The sequence below is a fragment of the Thamnophis sirtalis genome, unplaced genomic scaffold (assembly GCF_051295495.1).
Source record: "Thamnophis sirtalis isolate CommonGarterSnake01/CBP01778 unplaced genomic scaffold, rThaSir2_p1.2 scaffold_2, whole genome shotgun sequence".
Lineage (NCBI taxonomy): Eukaryota > Metazoa > Chordata > Lepidosauria > Squamata > Natricidae > Thamnophis > Thamnophis sirtalis.
In genome coordinates, this window is record NW_028261382.1 from 102,099,124 (window position 1) to 102,122,134 (window position 23,011).

The 23,011-nt window shown below is 47.5% G+C and overlaps 1 protein-coding gene across 1 annotated transcript in view; it reads right to left on the minus strand.

The window, feature by feature from the left end:
- ZC3H3 (zinc finger CCCH-type containing 3) overlaps nucleotides 1-23,011 on the minus strand; it is a 133,147-nt gene that overhangs the window by 58,531 nt on the left and 51,605 nt on the right. The window contains exons 4-5 of the mRNA XM_087703534.1: nucleotides 3,989-4,145; nucleotides 3,186-3,256 (exon numbers count right to left, since the gene is read on the minus strand). Coding sequence (XP_087559660.1) covers nucleotides 3,186-3,256; nucleotides 3,989-4,145 — 228 coding nt within the window. The remainder of the gene's footprint in view (nucleotides 1-3,185; nucleotides 3,257-3,988; nucleotides 4,146-23,011) is intronic.

A 23,011-nucleotide genomic window follows, 5' to 3' on the forward strand; every position in this document is an offset into this window, starting at 1 on the left:
CTTTGGCCCAATCAGCAGGAGACTGGGAGTTCTAGTCCCGCCTTAGCCATGAAAGCTGGCTGGGTGACTTTGGCCCAATCAGCAGGAGACTGGGAGTTCTAGTCCCGCCTTAGCCATGAAAGCTGGCTGGGTGACTTTGGCCCAATCAGCAGGAGACTGGGAGTTCTAGTCCCGCCTTAGCCATGAAAGCTGGCTGGGTGACACTGGCCCAATCAGCAGGAGACTGGGAGTTCTAGTCCCGCCTTAGCCATGAAAGCCAGTGGGTGATTTGGGCCAGTGTCGTCCCAAACCCCCCACAGCCTCTCTCTGTCAACCCACCTCACAGGGTTGTTGTGGGGGGGGGGGGAAAAGGAGGAGGACAAAGTATTAGATGTGTTTGCTATCTTGAGTTGTTCATAAAGAGAATAAAGGCAGGAAATGAGGCAGGACTAGAACTCCCAGGCAGCCCTTCCAGACAGAGCAGCTTAGGCTCCCATGTATTCTCCCGGAAGCTTGCCTGAAAGCTGGGGCTTATGGGTACTGGTGTCCCAGAATCCGGAGGGCACAAGGTTGGAGCTAGTCTGCCCTTAACGTCTTTGTTTGATTGCGTTCCCAAGTTAAAGCCCACCATTTCCGCTTTGCAGACAAAATAATAACTGATTTGTTTTTATTTAATTTTTAAAAAAATTATGGGGCTCTACTGGCAAACCCCCAAAATTTACGGTGCTTCTGCTGAAGCTCAACCCTGCTCCCCGAGGGATATAAAAGAGAAACAGGGAATTTTTTTTAAAAAAATCCCCAAAGGAATAAAGGAAGAGGACGAGAGAAGGAAGCCGAATCAATAAATCTTAACCTCATTGGAGCTCTTATTAAGTAAATTAATTTAAGTTAATTTAACTCGATCACGACTCCCGATCACCGTGATTTAAGCGATGAGGGGAAATTGCATTAGGAAAGGCCACACAGACTAGATAGGAGGAAGGGAGGGAAATTAGATCCACTTAGCCCTGTGAATTAATAGGGAAATAGCAGGTGTAAATTTCGCCCTATCAAGAGGGGGGAAATTATCTTCATAAATTTGTAGAAATCGCCCCCAGGTCGCTCATCAATCTATGGAAAACAAAAATATTACAAAAGGCCGGTAAAATCAATTTAAAATAGACTCCCGTCTCCTGTCTCCAGAAAAAGTTTGCAACCTCTGCAGACAGGGAGAAAGGAGCTGGGGCAGGACAAGAGGCCTTGGAGACGCCTTCATCTTCCGGTCCCCATCCAGCCCTTCTCCAAGGGTTCCTATCCCTGTCCCACCAGCCTCTCCATCAAAGGACCAGGACAGGAAGCACCCGTCCATTTTCTTCAAGGAGGAATCACATCCCTATGCTCATCATCAAGATCATGATCATCCTATCCATCATCATCATCGCCATGGCCAAAACCAAGATCACGGTCATCATAGCCATCCCCATGATCATCCTCAAGATCAGGGATCTCCAAACCTGGCTGACTGAGGAATTCTGGGAGTTGAAGTCCATCAGTCTTCAAATTGCCAAGTTTGGAAAACCCTGATCAAAATCACAATCATCGTCATCACCACCACCATGATCATGGCCATCAACCTCATCCCTACTACCATCATTACCGTCTACAGCAGGGGTGGGCGCCTCTGGCCTCTTGACCACCTGTGAACTTCAACTCCCAGCATTCGCCCACCTTGATGTACACCACAGCATGCTTTCAGCTACCCAAACCCATAGGGACGTGAGGTCTCCCAGACTTCTGATAGGTCTTCCTCTGAGGGAAGCCAAGCTGAAATCTGCTTGAGGTCTACCTCCCTACGAAAAGGGGTAGGCAGAGCTTATGAACACATTTGGTGGACTTTGGCGACGCAATTCGCAAAATGAAGCGTGGGACCCCCGCACGAAGAGGAGGGCTGCCTTTTCTTCCAACCGGCTCGGCTATTTTTAGCAAAGGGATCATCTATTGCAGTGTTTCTCAACCTTGTCAACTTGAAGATGTCCGGACTTCAACTCCCAGAATTCCCCAGCAGTGGTTAGGACAGTGTTTCTCAACCTTGTTAACTTGAAGATGTCCGGACTTCAACTCCCAGAATTCCCCAGCAGTGGTTAGGACAGTGTTTCTCAACCTTGGCAACTTGAAGATGTCCGGACTTCAACTCTCAGAATTCCCCAGCCAGCATTCGCTGGCTGGGGAATTCTGGGAGTTGAAGTCCGGACATCTTCAAGTTGCCAAGGTTGAGAAACACTGATCTATTGTTTTGAGGAGGGGTGTAGAGTAAAGGGGCGAGGCCTCCATTTTCAACGCCTGGAACAGCAATTGTTTTTGACAGCGTCAAATGCTTCTAAATTGCTAGTGACAGAAGTTCCCCCAGAAAGCAGCTGCTTCTTAATTTTTAAACTGTTTTCAAACAAGAACAAATACTGAATGATCAGCTCTTTTTAAAAAAAAAAAACAAACCCTACAACCCCTCCCCCCCGCCGCCCAAAAAAAGGGAGCATCAGCGTTTTCTTTTATTTCACCCGGTAATTGAAGAAGTTTATTCTGTTTTTTTTGGGTTTTAAAAAAAAATTCATTTTCCCTCTTTTCACGCCAGCTGCCGGCCTCGTTTGTAAAACTTTATAATATATTCAGACACCTTAAACTAATTACCGGCAAACGGCTATTGATCATCCATTGTGGGGTTTTGTGTGTGTGTGTGTGTGTGTGTTGTGTGTGTTGTGTGTGTGTGTGTGTGGTTCTAACAAACTAAGAGTTGAAAATATCCTCCCTTGAAACCTCAGGGCTTATCAGAAGAGGGAAAGAAGGATGAAATCCAGCAGGTTCTGACAGGTTCTGGAGAAGCAGAAATTTTGAGTAGTTCGGAGAACCGTCAAATGCCAATTCTGGCTGGCGCCAGAGCGGGGTGGGAATGGAGATTTGGCAGTATCCCTCCCCTGCCACGCCCACCAAGCCACGCCCACCAAGCCACACCCAAAGAACTGGTAGTAAAAAAAAATTGAATCTCACCACTGGGCAGAGACCATAACGATAATTAGCCACAAACCGTCATGATAAGGTGGAGAAGACCTTGGGAAGATTATGGGAAAGAGCCCCCCCCCCCCCCCCCCGATAAAAACACAGATAGTTCTCAAATTACGACCATCATGGAGCCTATCGTCACGGTCATAACACACGACCGTCATGAACCCAACCTGGTTTTTTTGCCACGTTCTTGGAACTGCTGACCCAAGGCTCCACATCCCTTTGCACCACTCGGGTGACCCTGAGGACACAGAGGAACCTCCAAGCGGCCTCAAGGACCCTCTCAAAGGATGCAAATGACCAGCTGCCTGCAAGGGATATCAATCCTTCCTTTCCCCACCATCCAGTCAGAGCTGAAGAAGCTTCTTGGATGAGAAGTGAAACGTCTTCAAAGAAAAACCAGAAAGTCCAGTTGCCTCCTGAAAAAATCACCTTTGGGACAACCAGGACCTGGATGGCTGAGGATCTCTACAGACTTTTAGCTACACAATTTGGGATGACGACCCTTGGAATGGTGTGGGAGGAGGAATGGATTTCCAGAGGGACAGGAACCATTTGCACCACTCAGGTGACCCTGAGGACACAGGTAAACCTCCAAGCGGCCTCAAGGACCTTCTAAAAGGATGCAAATGACCAGCTGCCTGCAAGGAGTATCAATCCTTTCGTTCCCCACCATCGAGCCAGAGCTGAAGAAGCTTCTGGGATGAGAAGGGAAAAGCCTTCAAAGAAAAACCAGAAAGTCCCATCGGGAATCTGTCTTGATATCAGTGGGAATTTCTGGGCTCGACTCTGGTCGTAAGCCAGGGACTGCCTGGATACGTTGTGTGAATTTTTTTGGGACAGAGGAAGGAGGGGGGGCATTTCTCATTTAACGACAGGCTCCTCGTGTCGCTATGAAAACCTTCCCCTCTGAAAGCTTCCCGTTCGGCTATGAATGAAGACGCTGGCGGCGAGATCCCTTTGCAAACCTCACCTGGACGATGAGAGCCTCCTGGCCTTCCAACCGTGGGCCGGGCCAGCCCCGGAGGCTGCAGGGCTCGCCGGGGACCCCGCCGACTTCTTCACCAGCCTGTAGCGGGTATTGACCACTCGGTGGGCCGCCGGGCTGGTGACCAGGACAAAGCTGGGACCTGCGGAGGAGAAAAGACACGCCGGCTTGAGAAATTGGGGTGGCAGACGAAGGGGCACCATCCTCGTTTCTTTCTTCAGCCGCTGGCTAGGCTTTGGAGAACCCTGGGTCCTGGTTTGGGGGGATTTGGGGAGTTGAAGTTTGCACAAGTTAACGGTTGCCAAGGTTGAGAAATACCCAGAAAGCCCCTCTGATGGCTCCCACATCCATTTAGAAAGAACCCCTTTATCGGAGAGGTCTCCGGGCTCCCAAACATATTTGTGCATTTCATCATTTAATAACAATATTTTGCAAGGTGATACACACACACACGTTCCTCTCCTCACCCCTCCCTTGAACACTCCTAGCAATTAACGGCTAAATTGTTCAATATGCTTCCTTTCTGGTCTGGCTAGGTGGTCATTCCCCCCCCCCCCGCCAGCTTTAAGGAATGCATCTAATTGCCCGACTTTTATAACTTGCCGCTATAACTGCCCAGATAATTAACGCTGATGTGCCACGCGGAGACTTCACTCTGCCAGTTTTAGGGCTGATTTGAAAAGATGGCTCTCCCTCCCCTGCAATTATTGCAAGGTGGAAAAAGGAGGGAGGGGGAAAGAGAGCTGTATATTTATTTCCTTTTCCCCCCCTTTTCTCCTGAATTTCTTCGTCCAGCCTTGGCGAAGGCAAGTTTGATTTGATTTGATTTGATTTGATTTGATTTAATGAATTTATAGGCCACCCAATCCCAAAGGACTCCGGGCGGCTTACAGAAAATAAATTTTAAAAAGTGAAGAGTTAAAAACAGAGAAAGAACACATTAAAAAAACCCACATCATGCAGCTAAATTGCATTAAAGCCCTGTTCCTGCTGGGCGACTATTTCGAAGGGCACAAAATAAGGGGAAACTTATCAAGGGTGGCACCACAGGAAGTTAAGGGAAGAACTGAGTTGGAACTGAGCCGGTGAGATTTGAACAGCCGAACTGCAGAACTGCAGTCAGCTGAAGTAGCCTGCAGTGCTGCATTTAACCACTGCGCCACCTTGGCTCATAGATGATTTTATTGTGTTTTTTTTCCCCAAAATACAAAGAAGAAAAAAACAAAAGTAGTGGAAAACAAAGAAGAGGGGGAAGGAAAAGTAAAGAAATATAGAAAAGAAATCCGGGAACTCGTTAAGTGATTCCCTGCAGTTGTTAACTTAGTGACACGGCATTAAATGAATCCTGGCTTCCCTATTGACTTTGCTTGTCAGACGGTGGCAAAGGGCAACGACATGAAGCCGGGGCACTGAAACCGACCTAAGTACATGCCAGTTTCCACGTGTCCACATTTCGAAGGAGGAAAGGAAGGGGGAAACGAAGGAGAGAAGGAGAAAAGAAAGGAGGGAAGGAAGGAAGGAAGGAGGGAAGGAAGGAAGGAGGGATAACAATTAAACAATTGTAGTTAAATGGAGGTATAATGATGGTAATATGTATAAATATCTGAGTTAAAATACTTGAGTTAATATGAATTATGCTTGATGACGGTGGAAGAGAGGCACGAAAGTCTTTTGAAACCAACTGATACACTTTCTACAGTATGTAAAAAAGGAAGATTTTATGTGTTGTGTTTGTTTTGAAAAAAAAAAAAAAGAAAATGAAAATTGATTGGAAAAAAGAAAAGAAAAAGAGCCTTATTTCAGGGCTGTTGTAACTCCGAATGGCCACTAAACGAGAATGGCCGTAAGTCAAACACTACGACTCAGAGACTCAATCACCCCCATCCTCTCTCTCCTGCCCGCCGCCCTTCCGACGGAGAACCTGCATCAACCGAGGTTGCGGTGCAGCGCCTGGCACGGAAGGTGTGACGGCGCTCCGATCTCTCTTCTCCCTTCCTGGCTGAGTGCTTTTGTGTAGCTAATCATGTTATTTAGATAGGATGTTGCTTTAATTCCCTTCATTACAGGCTCCCGGGGGTTGCGATGTTCCTCCCTCTTTGCCCACCCCCCCCCCACCCCGTACCCCACTCGGCCGTGATGTATTCCCCGTGGCACGTTTCACTCAACTCAAACGCTCCGCGCTTTTATTACGAACAATGCCCCGGCGTCCCCGTTATCAGCCCGGCGCACACCATGCGCCTCCTCGCCCGAGATCCAGAGGTCAGGCCTAATGACTAATCGATCTCATTAGCTTTCCTAATTAAAAACTTTACTACCGCAATGGAAGGCAGACCACAAAGAAACTGCTGGCATCATATCTGAATGGGATATGAGCATCATTTATCAGCCCGAGGCTCGTTCGGGGGGCTCGCGCGGACCAGGAGAGGCTCGGGCACATTGCTGAGTCTGGGACATTTTTTGCTCCCGGGCTGCCTTGGCGATTCCGGAAGACCCCCGCCCGAGAGGGGAGGCAGAGGGGGCCAGCGAAGGACGGGAAGCCTTCGTGGGGAGTTTGGGAAAGAGCCCCCATGGCCCTAAAGGGAGGCGATATAAACAGACAAGGCTTGGGCAGGGAAGAAGAGAGAACGGGAGCTTCTTCCTGGAAGACCAAGGAAAACCTCTCTTCAATGGGGACTTTGGGCCAATCGCCAGGAGACGGGCAGTTCCGCCTTAGGCATGAAAGATAACTGGGTAATTTTGGGTCAATCCCCAGGGGAGGGGGGGAGGGGGAGAGAGAGATGGATAGATGCCTCCAGAAGCTGTCTTTGCCCCGACACTGGAAGCCTTTAAGAAGATGTTGGATATCCATTTGTTTGCAACGGTATAGGGTTTCCTGCCTAGGCAGGGGGTTGGACTAGAAGACCTCCAAGGTCCCTTCCAACTCTGCTATTGTATTGTATTATTGGATGGATGGATGGATGGATGGATGGATGGATGGATGGATGGATGGATGGATGGATAGATATAGAGAAAGATAGATAGATAAGATAGATAGATAGATAGATAGATAGATAGATAGATAGATAGATAGATATAGATAGATAGACAGACAGACAGATAGATCTAGATAGATCTAGATAGATAGATAGATAGATAGATAGATAGATAGATAGATAGATAGATAGATAGATAGATAGATAGATAGATATGGATGGAGAGAGAGAGAGATGGATGTAGGTAGGTAGGTAGGTAGGTAAATAGGTAGGTAGATAGGTAGGTAGATAGGTAGGTAGGTAGATAGATAGATCGATGATAGATAAATAGATAGTTAGATAGATGATAGATAGATAGATAGATAGATAGATAGATAGATAGATAGATAGATATGGATGGAGAGAGAGAGATGGATGTAGGTAGGTAGGTAGGTAGGTAGGTAGGTAGGTAGGTAGGTAGGTAGGTAGATAGATAGATAGATAGATAGATAGATAGATAGATAGATAGATAGACAGACAGACAGACAGACAGACAGACAGACAGACCAAACTGACTGCCCAACTCCAGTGAACTCTGACTTCCAGCTTCATCTCCATGTGGGAGGGGGGAGAGAGAGAGAGAGAGAGAGAGAGAGAGAGAGATATCGCGCATCTTTTCCAAACATTGAAAAGTGTCTCCGGGCGCATTTCTCAGTTCTCCCCAATGACAAGCAGGCACTGCACAGTCCAGCAAAGCGCATCATTAGGATGCTCCCCAGCTCTTTGGCTGCGTCCCCACCCCCCACCCCAGACGCTGCCATACCTCATTATCCCCACAGTCACCGGAGAGCCATACCCAGGCGCAGCAGGTGGAGCAGACTGGTGGCTCCGAACACGGCGCTTATTTCCTCTCGGTGGGTTCTTACTCGGATGGCCAAGTCCCTCCTCGGGAGATCCAGCAGCCCCCCCCCTCCCCATGAGCCCCCAGCCCGAGTCTCCTGGATGCAAGAGGATGGGAGGGAAGAAAACGCAGACTAGAATGCAGAATGACAGAGTTGGAAGGGACCACGGAGGTCTTCTAGTCCAGCCCGCTTTATGACTTTTCTTGCCATGGTTGTTAAGTGAATCCCCGCAGGTGGCTTCCCCTTTCACTTTGCTGGTCGGGGAAGGATTCCTTCCTTAACAAATAAGAAGAAGCGACGCCTGAAAAGTCAAATTCAGGGCTAAACACGCGGGAAATCTTACGACGTTTCTTCCATTGCGACGCAAAGCAGCCCAGAGAGCCTATCTAGGAATCATCCTCTCTTTCATTCTTTCAGAGCATTGCTCTGTTTTCAAAAAGATTTTCCCCTTTTTTACTTTTAAAAGGGGCTAATAGGGAAGAAACCACTGCGATGCTTTCATTTATTAAACGGGCGTCTAGCGCTGTTCGTCGGCGGGCGTATCCCAGCGGTAAACAACATGAAATGCAAAAATGAATTGTTTTTATACTCCTCGCAAGCAAGCGGTCTCGGGTGAGGGCCTTGAATCTGCCCCCGGGGCTGGACTGTCCTCCCAATCTTGGGGGCTGATCAAAAGAAGGGCAGGGCGCGTCCCTTTTTTTGAAGCGTGCGGGGAAAAAACCATGGGAGGGGGAAGAGGCTTCCGACTTCCCGCTGGCTTCCCCACTGATTTTCCTTGAGGGAAATCGGCAGGCAGCAACACGGGATGGCGGGGGACACCGCCATGTTGCAAATCAGATTGGCTTAAACGGTGAGAATTTCCTGGCTCCAGAAGCTGATGCAAGTTGGCAAAATGGCTAGAACTGACCGTTTTGACCCAAGAAAAGTAGTAGTTTTCTTTCTACTTGGAAACCACTTCTCGACTTTGTGCTTGAGGTGGAAGGAAAAAATGAAACTTCCATTAGCCTGATTTGTTTTTTATGGAAATGGCTAGTTTATATTATGATGGAAAAGTTTTAAAAAAAAAGTTGTGGTTTGATGTTAATGCTTTATTCTACTGCAACAGAGGGAGTCGGAAGTCAAATCTGGGAGTTTTGTTATTTTTCTCCATTCCCTCCCCCCACTTCTCTTTCCCCTTCTCCTCCCCATTGAGTCTCCCTATTTGCTTCTGTATTTTGCATTTTATTCTATAATCTAATAAAATGTTTAAAGAAGAAAAAAAACAGTGAAAATTTCAATTCCAGTGAAGTCCCCGATTTTTTATGCATTTCTTTTAAATAGTTTATTTATTTATTTATTTATTAAATATATTTATATGCCTCCCAATCCCGAAGGACTCCGGGCGGCTTACAAAAAATATAAGGAAAAAAAAACCACATAACAATAAAAGAAAACAATTTAAAAACAACAAACACCCTCATACATTCATTCTAGTCGGGGCCGGACCTCAACAGTGAGGTCAACAGCCCCAGGCCTGCCGGAAGAGCCAAGTTTTTACGGCTTTCCTGAAGGCCATCAGAGTAGGTATGGTCCGGATCTCCGGGGAGAGCTGGTTCCAGAGAGTCGGAGCAGCCACCGAGAAGGCTCTCCTCCGAGGGCCCGCCAGCCGACATTGTTTGGCCGACGGCACCCGAAGGAGGCCCAATCTGTGGGATCTTACTGGCCGCTGGGAGGTATGTGTCAGCAGGCAGTCTCGAAGGTATCCTGGCCCTAAGCCATGTAGGGCTTTAAAGGTAATAACCAACACCTTGAATTGAGTCCGGAGACCAATTGGTAGCCAGTGCAGCTCACGGAGGATAGGTGTAACGTGGGTGTACCTCGGCACACCCAATATCACTCGCGCGGCCGCATTCTGAACTAACTGCAGTCTCCGAACGCTTTTCAAGGGTAGCCCCATGTAGAGCGCGTTGCAATAATCTGGTGTTCCCAAATAGTGGATTTTTGGCCTCTTGATTCAAAAACAGCCGTGGTATATAATGCGCCATTTGGGCTAAATTGCAGGCACAAATAGACATCAGATAAACACAATGAGAGTTTTAGTAGTAGGGATAATCTTCGACCTACAACCACGACTCAGCCCAACCTCTACGCCACTAAGCAAGACCGTTCTGGAATGAATTTCTCTCCATTTTTAGGGCTTTTCTTGCCGCAGTCGTTAAGCAAAGCATCGCCGTGGTTCAGTCGGTCACACGGTCGCTAAGTGAATCTGGCTTCCCCGTTGACTTTGCTTGTGAGAAGGTGGCAAAAGGGGGGAAAAAATCACATGAACCTGGGACAGGGCGACCGTCATAAATGTGAGTCCACTGCCAAGTGTCTGGATTTGGATCAGGGGGATGCTACAAAAGGCATCAGTGTGAAAAACAGTCGTGAGCCACTTTTTTTTGGTGCCGTTGTAACTTTGGTCATTAACGAAATGGCTATAAGTTGAGGACTACCTGCATATAAACTCAGGCGTTTAAAACATGAAGGATTTTTTTTCTAAAAAGAAAAAAGAGTTGGCTCATGTCAATGGAGATTCTCAGTCATCAAATGTGTCCCAAATGTGCCTTTTTTTTTTCAAGAGGCAACTGGACCTTCTGTTTTGAAGATGTTTCACTTCTCATCCCAGAAGCTTCTTCAGCTCTGACTGGATGGTGGGGAATGGAAGGATTGATGCTCCTTGCAGACAAAGCTGGTCATTTGCATCCTTTGAGAGGGTCATTGAGGCCACTTGGAGGTTCACCTGTGTCCTCAAGGGTCACCTGAGTAGTGGAAATGGGTGGGACTACAACACAGTCCTTTCAGCAGTTCCAAGAAGACTCCACCCCCATTTGCACCACTCAGGTAACCCTGAGGACACAGGTAAACCTCCAAGTGGCCTCAACGACCCTCTCAAAGGATGCAAATGACCAGCTTTGTCTGCAAGGAGTATCAATCCTTCCATTCCTCACCATCCAGTCGGAGCTGAAGAAGCTTCTGGGATGAGAAGAAAAATGTCTTCAAAGAAAAACCAGGAAGGCCAGTTGGCCCTTGAACAAGCCCCCTTGGCATTAGCTGGCACTTCTTTCAGGACCCAAGGGAAGACAGCAAGCCATCAGGGACAGGAGAGGGGACCCAAAATGCTGACCTCCCACTTGGTACATGGAGATTCTCCATCATCTAGGTCAGTGTTTGTCAACCTTGGCAACTTGAAGATGTCCGGACTTCAACTCCCAGAATTCCCCAGCCAGCGAATGCTGGCTGGGGAATTCTGGGAGTTGAAGTCCGGACATCTTCAAGTTGCCAAGGTTGACAAACACTGATCTAGGTGACGCTTGTCCTCCAGAACTTGTGAATGCCCCAACACTGGAAGCCTTTAAGAAGATGCTGGATAGCCATTTGTCTGAAACGGTATAGGGTTTCCTGCCTAAGCAGGGGGTTGGACTAGAAGACCTCCAAGGTCCCTTCCAACTCCGCTATTGTATTCTATTCTATTCAAGGCGCTTTTTCTAAAAAAAAACTACAAAAACCTTTCTTGGTTTATTTTCCTTTCAAAAACCCAAGAAAATCCCCCTTTTTTTGGGGGGTGAGAAATCACCTTCGGGGCATTCCCCCTTCCTTCTCCACACCGAAGCTCCGGGAGAAAGGAAGAGGGTTTCTGGAAGAGCGAGGCCTCTGGTGTTCCCCAAGCAGTTGTCCCCGTGCTGGTCAATAAAGCCAGCGCAGCACGTCACGCCTCCAAACCCTCCCGGCAAAAATCCCCTTTTATTGGCGCTTGGGGGTCCATCAGTGACATCTGAACGGCGTTTGTGCCACGCTGCTGCTCGGCTCGGCAGTGCGCGTCCCGGTTTCTTCTCCCACCCACCCACCCCCTCCCTCCCCACGGCTAGCTCAAATCCCAGGTGCTGGGAGGAAAGAAGGAGAGGCGGGATGACTCTATTAGAGAGTAGCCAATTTCGGCGCGAAAGCCAAGCCAAGGATTAGAGAGGGGTGATTAGCCCACAAGCTGTTCCCGGGGAGAGGCGCAGTCAGAGGTTAATTTTATATCGCTCGCAAAGTTGGCTTGCTCCTTTTGTTCAAGGAGGAGCATTTAATGCCGCTTTGGAAAATGGGGGGGGGGAACCCACCCTTCTGTTTATGCCAGAGGTTTATGACGATGATGCTCGATGATGCTCGAGAGCTGCTGGTGCTGTTTAACAGGTAATAAAAACCCCTACGAGGGAGCATCACTCACCCGGTGGGCCCGAGCAGGGTCCTGTTTGCGCTCCGCTGGAAGGACCCCCGAAACCGCCACCCTGGAAAACTTTTCGGAAAGGCTTTTTATGAGGCTCCGAGCGCCCGGGAAACGCTTGCCTTCGGCGGCCATGGGTTTCGGCTGCAGATGCTCGCGGGGAATTTAGTGCCGAATCAGCGGGGCTAATTCCGCGTGCCGAATGGACTTCCGCGCGGATTCCAGCGGGGCTTAGCGAAGGGCAGCAATGTCACGGAAACGCAGGTGCCCTCGGACGGGTTCGATCCACATGCATTTCCAGGCTGCGGACACACTAAATCCTCCAATTCCATTAAAGCAATTTACAGGGTAAAGAGCGAGAGCCATTTGGCGCACAAAAGAGCTGGTGCGTTTGTTTAAAAAATGTGGAGGCCCTGAAAATGAGGGATTTTTTTTTTTTTAAATATCCGATGGGTTTTAATCCAACACCAAAGTCAAGGACATTTGGAGGGAGGGGTGCAGGAGAAAACCTTATCCACCTCAACTCTATTCCTCAAGAATAAGGAGAGAGGAAGCTTCCATAGTCTTTGAAGGATCAAAGGAAGGGGCCACATTAATAGGGAATATTAACAGGAGCTATTGCTAATTTTTTAATTTTTTCCTTTTTGTCTTAAGTCAAGATCATTTATGAACGGAGGGACCTTGAGGGATTCTTCTTAATTCCTCCCCCGGGAGAAAAGCCTTCATTTTAGTCCTTCTATGATTTGTTTTTTTTAAAAATAGAACTTTATTGAATTTCAAACGAAGATAAAATATCCCCCAAAAAGAGAAATTAAAAGGGGGGAAAAAGATGGAATGGGGAGAAAGGAAAATTGGAAGGGGGGGGGGGGAAAGAGGAGAGGCTATAGGGGAAAAAAGTAACATTGGTTTCTGGTTTTTCAACAATTAGTGCTCCAAAAGTGGTTGTATTCTCTTAACTCAGTGTTTTTCAACCACTGTGCCGCGGCACACTAGTGTGCCGTGACATAGTGTAAGGTGTGCCGTGGGAAAATTACTTTATATATAGTCAATATAGGCACAGAGTTATTTTTTTTTAACATTTTCTAATGGTGGTGTGCCTCGTGATTTTTTTCATGAAAAAAGTGTGCCTTTGCACAAAAAAGGTTGAAAAACACTGTCTTAACTTATAGCAAGAGGTCTCCAAATTTGACAACGTTTAAGACTTGAGGATTTCAACTCCCAGAATCACCCAGCCAGCTGGGGAATTCTGGGAGTTAAAGTCCCCAAGTCTTAAAACGTTGGCAAATTTGGAGACCTCTGTCCAGGGGTGAGGTCCAGTTACCTTTGCTACCAGTTCAGTAGCAATGTGAGTGCAAGTGCGCAATCGTGCATGCACAGGACCTTCCATGCATGTGCAGAGTGTTCCTGAAAAGGTAAGCGAGCAGCAAGGGGGGGGGGGGGAATCCATTGCGATTTACATTAGCTAGAAATCAGGAAATCCCGCTTTCTAGCTCATATACAGCTGATTGTTGGAAAAAATGGCTCAATAGCAATAGCAGTAGACTTATATACCGCTTCATAGGCCTTTCAGGCCTCTCTAAGCGGTTTACAGAGAGTCAGCATATTGCCCCCAACAATCTGGGTCCTCATTTTACCCACCTCGGAAGGATGGAAGGCTGAGTCAACCCTGAGCCGGTGAGATTTGAACCGCTGACCTGCTGATCTAGCAGTAGCCTGCAGTGCTGCATTTAACCACTGCGCCACCTTGGCTCTTGGCTCAACCAAAACGGTAGCATTTTTTTACAACCAGTTCGGACGAACCGATCTGAACCGGTAGCATTTCCCCCCCTGCCTCTGTCCTATAGCCACCAAGTTTTTTCAACAAAAATCCACTGGAGTTGAAGGGATTAATCGATTTAAATAAAAAAACAAACAAACCATTGATAAACTCGGTCACAATACAATTTTTGAATCCGGATTTTAAAAAGTCAATATTGGTGGATTTATTCCGGATTATTCCCCACTCCCTCCCCTTCCAGGGCCCGGGATGGATCCTGACCATTTTCTAACTTGTACTCCTCGTTCCTCCCCATAACTCCCCAAATGTTATCCCTTGTGAGAGAGTCATCCTACTATCCTGCAAACCTGCAACCTTGCCCAGCAGCTTCAACACTCTGCTGCGTTAGAAACAAGGGACTTTCTCTCTCTCGTCATTAATCCTGAACAATTGATTTATAATTTATCTATCCCCCGGATTACTATTCCCGATCGAGACCTCACCCCCAAAATATATATTTTGCTGCAAAGCACGGGAAGGATGGCCTTGGATTTCTAGAAAGAATGTTGTTATGGCTACATATCATCTAATCCATCTTCCCACCATAGAAAATGCATAGCAGAAGAATCGAAAGTGTGGCAGGCCAAAGATCCAAAGGAAAAGAGGGCTGCAGGCCGGACACAAAGTCAGTGGGGAAGCCAGATTGGATTGGATTTGGATTTATTACATTTATATGCCGCCCTTTTCCCCTAAGGGGACTCAGGGCGGCTCACAATTCAGATTCACCCAACGACCGCGTTACTAACTGAAAAACTGCAGCGATCCACTTAACTACTCTGGCGAGAAAGTCGTAAAATAGGGCAAAACTCACTTAACAACTGTCTCACTTAGCAACAGAAACTTTGGGCACAATTGGGGTCGTACATCGAGGACTAGGGTACCTGTCACTGTTTAAAAGCCGCGACACTTTCTGCCATTTTGGCGTTATTTTCTCCGTCTGCAGCCTACGATTCTTCAGAATTGAATTGCTATGAAGATATTTCAAAAGTATTTCGCGCAATGCCAGGACAACAGTTTTTTTTTTTTAAATGTCACATAAGAATTCATGGTTTATTCTATATTAGCAATAAAGCCGACCCCTTTGAAATAGCAACCTGTGTTTTTAAAGTATTTATTGCCAAGTTTAAGCAAAATAATCACATTTCCTTTGCTGCGGGGCAGATATTAAGGGACAGCCCATCTCCGAAGCCATTTCAATTAGGGTCTCTCTTGTTTAGAACAAATTGGATAAAAGGCAGAGAACGAGGAAAATGCACCGTGGAGAGACCCAGCTGCATAAAATATCAGGATGAACGTGTCCAGTTCCCTAAACAACAAAGGGGGTGGCAATTTTACCTTCCCACTCACACACAACTGAACCTCAAAGAAGACCAAATACAGCTCATCCTTGGCTTACAACAGTTTGTTTAGTGACCAAAGTTACAACAGCACTGGAAAAAAGGAATTGATGGCTGTTTTTCACATTGCAGCGGCCTCATGGCCATGCGGTGAAAATAAAACACATGAAGAACGGTTGCAGGAAGTGGGTATGTCTAGTTTAAGAGAAAGAAGGACTATGGGAGACATGATAGCATCTTCCAATATCTCAAGGGGTTGCCACAAAGAAGAGGGAGTCAAGCTATTCTCCAAGGCACCTGAGGGCAGAACAAGAAGCAATGGGTGGAAACTAATCAAGGAGAGAAGCAACTTAGAATGGAGGAGAAATTTCCTGACAGTGAGGACAATTAACCAGTGGAACGACCTGTCTTCAGAACTTGTGGGTGCTCCATCACTGGAAGTTTATCCAAGAGATTGGATAACCATTCTTCGAAAGTGGTGTAAGGTTTCCTGCCTAAGCAGGGGGTTGGACTAGAAGACCTCCAAGGCCCTTTCCAACTCTGTTATTCTATTAAATTCAGATCTTGGGGGGGGGGGGTGTTGCTGCCAGCATTGCTGCCGTTTCACTTTGCGTTCTTTCCGCATTCTGCGTCCGTGTGCACAGTTAACTTTAAATCGTTCTGTTCATGCGCAGAACATGAAAAAAATTAGTAAAAAACATGCTGCCAAAGGCATCGCCGACCAGGAAGCCAGTTCGTGGGCATGGCCAGCCTGGGTTGCTGCCGGTTCAGACGACCAAGGCCAAAATACCACTACCACTTCACCCAACCCACTTCTGATTCAGATGCTTGGCAACCGGTTCGTATTTATGACGGTTGCAGTGTCCCGGTGGTAATGTGATCGCCTTTTGTGACTTTCCGACAAGCAAGCCTTAACCACCGACTTACTCACTTAACAACTGGAGTGATTCCCTTAACAGAACTCACTTAACAACTGTCTCGCTTATGAACTGGGGTCGTAAGTCAAGGACTACCTGTATTAAATGTGAGTTCCTATCAAGGGATGCCGAAAGGGCAGCATATTAAAACCCAAACTCAGGACCCCAAGTTTACACCGAAAGTCCCCTAGTTAGTTGTAAAACTTTCTCCCGCAATCAAAGTCCAGCATAGAGCACTTTACTAAATTCTATCAAACATTATTTTGTTCTTGTCATTCTTGTTTTACTACTTACTATTTTTATTAACAAAATTTATTTGCTGCCCATCTTGTTTCAAACATCTCAACAGCTAACAGCATAATAAATATTTTTTAAAAACACATTAAAATTCTTGCTTCTATTTCTCTTGGAAACCCACTATGCGCAGAGAAGGCTACATCAGCAAAGAAAGAACCACGTTCAGGGCTGGTGGCCGTGATCAAAGGGATCCCTGTCAGTCTCTCCTGGGCTTCGGTCTGATCCAGTGGTGGGATTCAGCCGGTTCGGGTCAGTTCGGGCGAACCAGTTGTTAAATTGCTGGCTGGCCTCGCCCCTTCCAGGAGTCCACACGGATCCCGTTTTGGCTCCCAGGGGGGTGGAGGCCGAGTGCTGCCTGTCACACTCCCTGGCCACCTAACTGGTCATTAGGGCAGAGAACCGGTTGTTAAATTATTTGAATCCCACCACTGTTCCGATCCACAAAAGCAAAAATCTCTCGGTGCCCACCTCGCCGCTTCTGCATCTTGCAAGAAGCAAAGGGAACGTTCAAAACGACGTGTCCCCATGATTGTCTTTGCTACCCATCCTTAATAAATATCTCCATTAAGCGAGTGCACACAGCAGCAATATTTATAATGGTCGAGGAAGAGATTTCGCTCCATGGACCCAATCGATCTGGGAGCCTGGCCCACTGCTGGGAGAAGCCTTGCTAGCTGGAAGAGAGCTGGAGGCAAATCCTTTTATGAAAGCAGTAATTCAAGGATTACACGCAAGCCCACGCAGGGGGCGAAAACGCCCATCACCCATTCTTTGCCAGTCCGAACAGGATTTTGCCCTGACTGATCGATTGCCACTTTTCTTCCTTACGATGTGAATTGTGGGTTTGAACTTGCACACAAATACTTCAACACACCAAAAAGTTTTTTTAATTACCAGGAACTTCCAACACTTGAAATTCAATGGTGAAAAAATTAAGGCAAGAAAAACCAAATGCACAGGGGTAATATAGGTGGTACCTGGCTCAATAGTAGTAACTGAGAGAGGGATCTTGGAGTCCGAGTGGAGAACCATTTAAATAGGACCCAGCCGTGTTCAGCAGCTGCCAAAAAAGCCAACACAGTTCTAGGCTGCATCAACAGAGGGAGAGAATCAAGATCACATGAAGGGTTAATGCCTCTTTATAAGGCCTTGGTAAGGCCACACTTGGAATACGGCATTCAGTTTTAGTCCCCACGATGTAGAAAAGATGTGGAGACTCTGGAAAGAGCGCAGAGAAGAGCAACAAAGAGGATGAGGGGACTGGAGGATCAAACATATGAAGAACGGTTGCAGGAACTGGGTATGTCTAGTTTAATAGAAAGATGGACTAGGGGAGACATGATAGCAGCCTTCCAATATCTCAGGGGTTGCCACAAAGAAGAGGGAGTCAAGCTATTCTCCAAAGCAGTCACTTCTCTGAAATGGTATAGGATCTCCTGCTTCAGCAGGGGGCTGGACTAGAAGACCTCTGTGGTCCCATCGAGCTCTATTCTGATTCTGAAGGCACCCGAGGGCAGGACAAGAAGCAATGGGTGGAAACTAATCAAGGAGAGAAGCAAGCTGGAATTAAGGAGGAACTTCCTAACAGGGAGGACAATTAACCAGTGGAACTGTTTGCCACCAGACGTTGTGGATCCTCCATCACTGGAGGTTTTCAAGAAGGGATCGGGCAACCATTCATCTGAAATGGCGTAGGGTCTCCTGCCTGAGCAGTGGGTTGGACTAGAAGACCTCCAAGGTCCCTTCCCACGCTTCTTATTCTGTGTTCTGTATTCTGATCCAGGGCGCGGCCACAGAGTCTTCTGAACTCCCAAAGAAAGGGGTCTTCCTCCTAGGCCAGTGTTTCTCAACCTTGACGACTTTAAGTCCCGTGGACTTCAACTCCCAGAATCCCCCAGCCAGCATAGCTGGCTGGGGAATTCTGGGAGTTGAAGTCCCCGGGACTTAAAGTCGCCAAGGTTGAGAAACACTGTCCTAGGCCCAGCCTTTCCTGGCCAAGCCATTACAACCCGTTGGACTAACTCAGGCTGCGGGAAGGAATGTGGTACGAAGCGGAGACGCGCACATCATTCACAATTTAGCGGTAAGGAAGAGCCATTCGTCTGCCAGCCTCCCAGATCCATAATGCAAAAAAACCAAAGGCGAAGCGAAAGCCGAGGCGCTTCTAGCCATCAATATAAGGAACTTGCACGCTTAATCTAGACTAATGGGGGGGAAGTGCAGCAGAAGTTGAACCCTGGGCTGCAGCGCTTGGACCATTTGAAGGGAAAGTCAGAAAGTGAGGCGATGGCAAGCTGGGGACGGCATGGGGTGAACCTCCCCCAGGCGATGTGGGGCGCCCTTCCAGGGAGCCCTCGGGCTCACCCATGTTGTGCGCAGGGCAATCACACACCAAGAATTATCTTTAACTAGCTGACAGGCGTAGCCCGGGTATGTAGTTATCCCAATCCTATATTAGAGGGAGCCCCCTTCTGGAGTACTGCGAAGTTGTTACCATGGCAACTCCACTGGGCTGTACAGTAGAAGCCATTTAAAGGCACAACAGGCTGTATCTTAACAGAACTTGAATCCAAAATGCACACTATCACTCTCAAAAGTACTGTGGCTTATAATTCAGTCCTTTTAATTTCAGTGGCCCAGGCGTTCCGGAGTTATGCTGGAATGCACGCACACACACACACACACACACACACACACACACCCCTCGAGGTGTTTTAGGGGTGTCTTACCCCCACAATATTTCTTTCCAGAGAGTAAGTCATTTGTTACAAGTTTGGTTGAAATTGCTCAAGGCGATCCAGAGTTATGCTGGAACACACACTCACACGCACACAGATATATACAGATATATAGAGAGGAGATTATACGTATATTGTAACCATATATAATCATTTCTTATACACGGGTAGTCCTTGACTTATGACCACAACTGAGTCCAACATTTCTGTTGTTAAGTGAGACATTTGTTAAGTGGGCTTCGACCCATTTTACGGCCTTTCTTGTTTCAGTTGCTAAGTCAATCACTGCAATGGATAAGTTAGGAAACCGGTTGTTAAGTGAATCTGGCTTCCCCCTTGACTCTGCTTGTTGGAAGGTCGCAAAAGGGGATCACATGACCCCAGAACACGACAACCATCATAAATATGGACCAGTTGCCAAGCGTCCAAATTTTGATGAGGCGACCATGGGGTTGCTGCAAAGGTCGTAAGTGTGAAAAACAGTCATAAGACCCCCTTTTTTTAAGGCTGTTGCAATTTTGAATAGTCGCTAAATGAACTGTTGTAAGTTGAGGACTGTATATATTATATAATGATATAATTATCATTAATTATACCAATAATCACACCAAGATTCTTGGGGACACGTATAATTGCCTTCATTTATGAAACCCCACCCCCCTTCTAGCACTGAAGCTGTTAGCTAGTTGGGTCTTCAAACATCTGGAAGGAAACAAACAAGCTCCGAGAACACCGAAAGACCCCGTCGTCGTCGTCGTCCTCCTCCTCCTCCTCTTCCGCAAACCCCCTTCTCTTCAAGCACTGATGATGTTCCCTAGTTGGATAATGAAACGTCTGCAAGAAAACCACCAGGCTCAGAGACCACCAAGGACCCCCTCATTTCAACCCTGGGCTACCCTACAACGTCCTCCTAAAACAACCCTGTCACTTTCCCAATGATCAAACCACAGGCATTAGTCCTCAATTTACGACCACAAACGAGCCCAACATTTATGTGGTTAAGCGAGACGTTCGTGAAGTGAATTTTGACCCTTGGTATGAATTTTCTTAACACGTCTGTTAAGCGAATCGCTGCCGCTGTTACAACGCCGTCATTAGCGGATTTGGCTTCCGCCGTTTACTTTGCTCGTCGGGAGCTCGCAAAAGGGGATCGCGTGACGCTGGGACGCCGCGACCGTCATCAATAGGAGTCAATTGCCAAGCGTCTGAATTTTATTCCTGTGACTTTGGGGATGCAGCAATGGTCGTAAGCGTGAAAAATGGTCTTAGGTCAATTTTCCAGAGCCGTTGTTAACTTCGAACAGTCATTCAATGAACTGTTGTACGTTGAGGACGGCCTACGCCCTCCCGAAACCTATCAACTGCCTTGCTAACAATCGAGGGACGGTTGTGGCGGTTGTGGCCCCGTGTGTTTCCTTCTCCCCCACCCCAAGGGAATTCCCCTGTCCTTCCCACTTCCTCTCTGTCTTTCTAAACAGTGTCCCCCCTCCCATCTGTTTGATCCGTTCAGCCTCCCCCATCTGTCGGGACCCGTCTACGCGGGGGACGACGACAGAACATCTTCCGCAATCTGTCTCTGGAATCTGTCATTTCACATTTGTCTGCCGCGGGAACTCTGTACACAACGCATCCGCAGGGCTGACGGCGAGTTAATGATGTGCGACTGGAGCCGTGTCGTCCTCGTTCCCGCGGACGGACGGTGGGAAGATGAAGGGCTGCAGAGCTTGCGTGGGCTTCCCCTCGGGGATCTTTTTAATTCATTATTAAGGTCCGTGGGCCCAGAATTGTTATCAAGGACACAAAGGATGGAAAAGGGATTAAGGCAGGGGTGTCCAAACGTGGGAACTTTAAGACTTGTGGACTTCAACTCCCAGAATTCCCCAGCCAGCCATGCTGGCTGGGGAATTCTGGGAGTTGAAGTCCACAAGTCTTAAAGTTCCCAAGTTTGGGGATCTCCGATCTAAGAGGAGAGACTGCAGAGGAAGGGATTACAAGAGAGTAAATTATGCTGTCTGGGGAATTCTAGGAGTTGAAGTCCACAAGTCTTAAAGTTCCCAAGTTTGGGGGTCTCCGATCTAAGAGGAGAGACTGCAGAGGAAGGGCTTACAAGAGAGTAAATTATGCTGTCTGGGGAATTCTAGGAGTTGAAGTCCACAAGTCTTAAAGTTCCCAAGTTTGGGGGTCTCCGATCTAAGAGGAGAGACTGCAGAGGAAGGGCTTACAAGAGAGTAAATTATGCTGTCTGGGGAATTCTGGGAGTTGAAGTCCACAAGTCTTAAAGTTCCCAAGTTTGGGGATCTCCGATCTAAGAGGAGAGATTGCAGAGGAAGGGATTACAAGAGAGTAAATTATGATGGCTGGGGAATTCTGGGAGTTGAAGTCCACAAGTCTTAAAGTCCCCAAGTTTGGACACCCCTGGATTAAGGTACAAGGGATGCCAAACTCAAAGAGCGATTTTCAGGCTCAGAAAATCAGAACAGAGGCTTGAGCGAAGTTTAACCGTAACGTTTAAGACAGGCGAGCATTGCTCACATGTTCCCTTCGCCATTCGTGGAGAATAACAGAATAACGGAATTTGAAAGGAGCTTGAAGATTCTTCTACTCGAGCGGATCAATCCATGGAACCGCTCGCCTCCCAAAGTTATGGCTGCTCCATCACTGACAAGATTAAGACAACCATTTGTGCAGGGTGGTATAGAGGTAGTCCTCAACTTACGACCATAAGGGACCTTAGAATCTTAGTGGACGATCGCTTCAAACATGAGGCAGCCGGGCGCAGCAGCAGCAGCCAAAAAAGCAAATAAAAGTAAATGTTCCCCTCGCACATCTGTGCTAGTCGTCCCCGACTCTGGGGGGCGGTGCTCATCTCCGTTTCAAAGCCGAAGAGCCAGCGCTGTCCGAAGACGTCTCCGGGGTCATGTGGCCAGCATGAGTAAGCACCAAAGGCGCACGGAACGCTGCTACCTTCCCACCAAAGGTGGTTCCTATTTTTCCACTCGCATTTTTTGCGTGCTTTCGAACTGCTAGGTTGGCAGAAGCTGGGACAAGTCACAGGAGCTCACTCTGTTACGTGGCACTAGGGATTCGAACCGCCAAACTGCTGACCTTTCTGATTGACAAGCTCAGCGTCTTGGCCCCTGAGCCACCGCGTCCCTAAAAAAGCGAATTCTAAACAGAGGCATAGAATCAGAATCACGCGAAGTCCTAGTAGCACTTTATAAATCCTTAGTAAGGCCCCACCTGGGATCCTGCATCCAGATTTCCACGCCACGTTGCCAAAAAGATGTTGAAACTTTGGGAAAATTGCAAAGAAGTGCAACTAAGATTATTGAATGTTTGAATGTTGAATGTTTATTTCATTTGTATGCCGCCCTTTTCCCCCGAAGGGGGACTCAGGGCGGCTCACAACTCAAACCAGGGAAGGGGGATACAGACAAATTAACGACAACACAAAACAATACATAATTTAAAACACGCAACAATCATACCATTCGAGACGGGGGCAATGGTTCTTTAGCCCCAGGCCCGTCGGAACAGCCCAGTTTTAAGGGCTTTGTGGAAGGCCTGGAGGGTGGTGAGGGTTCGAATCTCCACGGGGAGTTCGTTCCAGAGGGTCGGAGCAGCCACAGAGAAGGCTCTCCTCCGGGTAGTCACCAGACGACACTGGCCGGCGGATGGAATTCGGAGGAGGCCTAGTCTGTGGGATCTAATCGGTCTGGTGGAGGTAATTGGCATTATTAAAGGCCTGAAGACAAAAACACGTGGAGAACGGACATTTGCCTAGAACAGAATGGGGTCTCCTGCTTGAGCAGGACTAGAAGA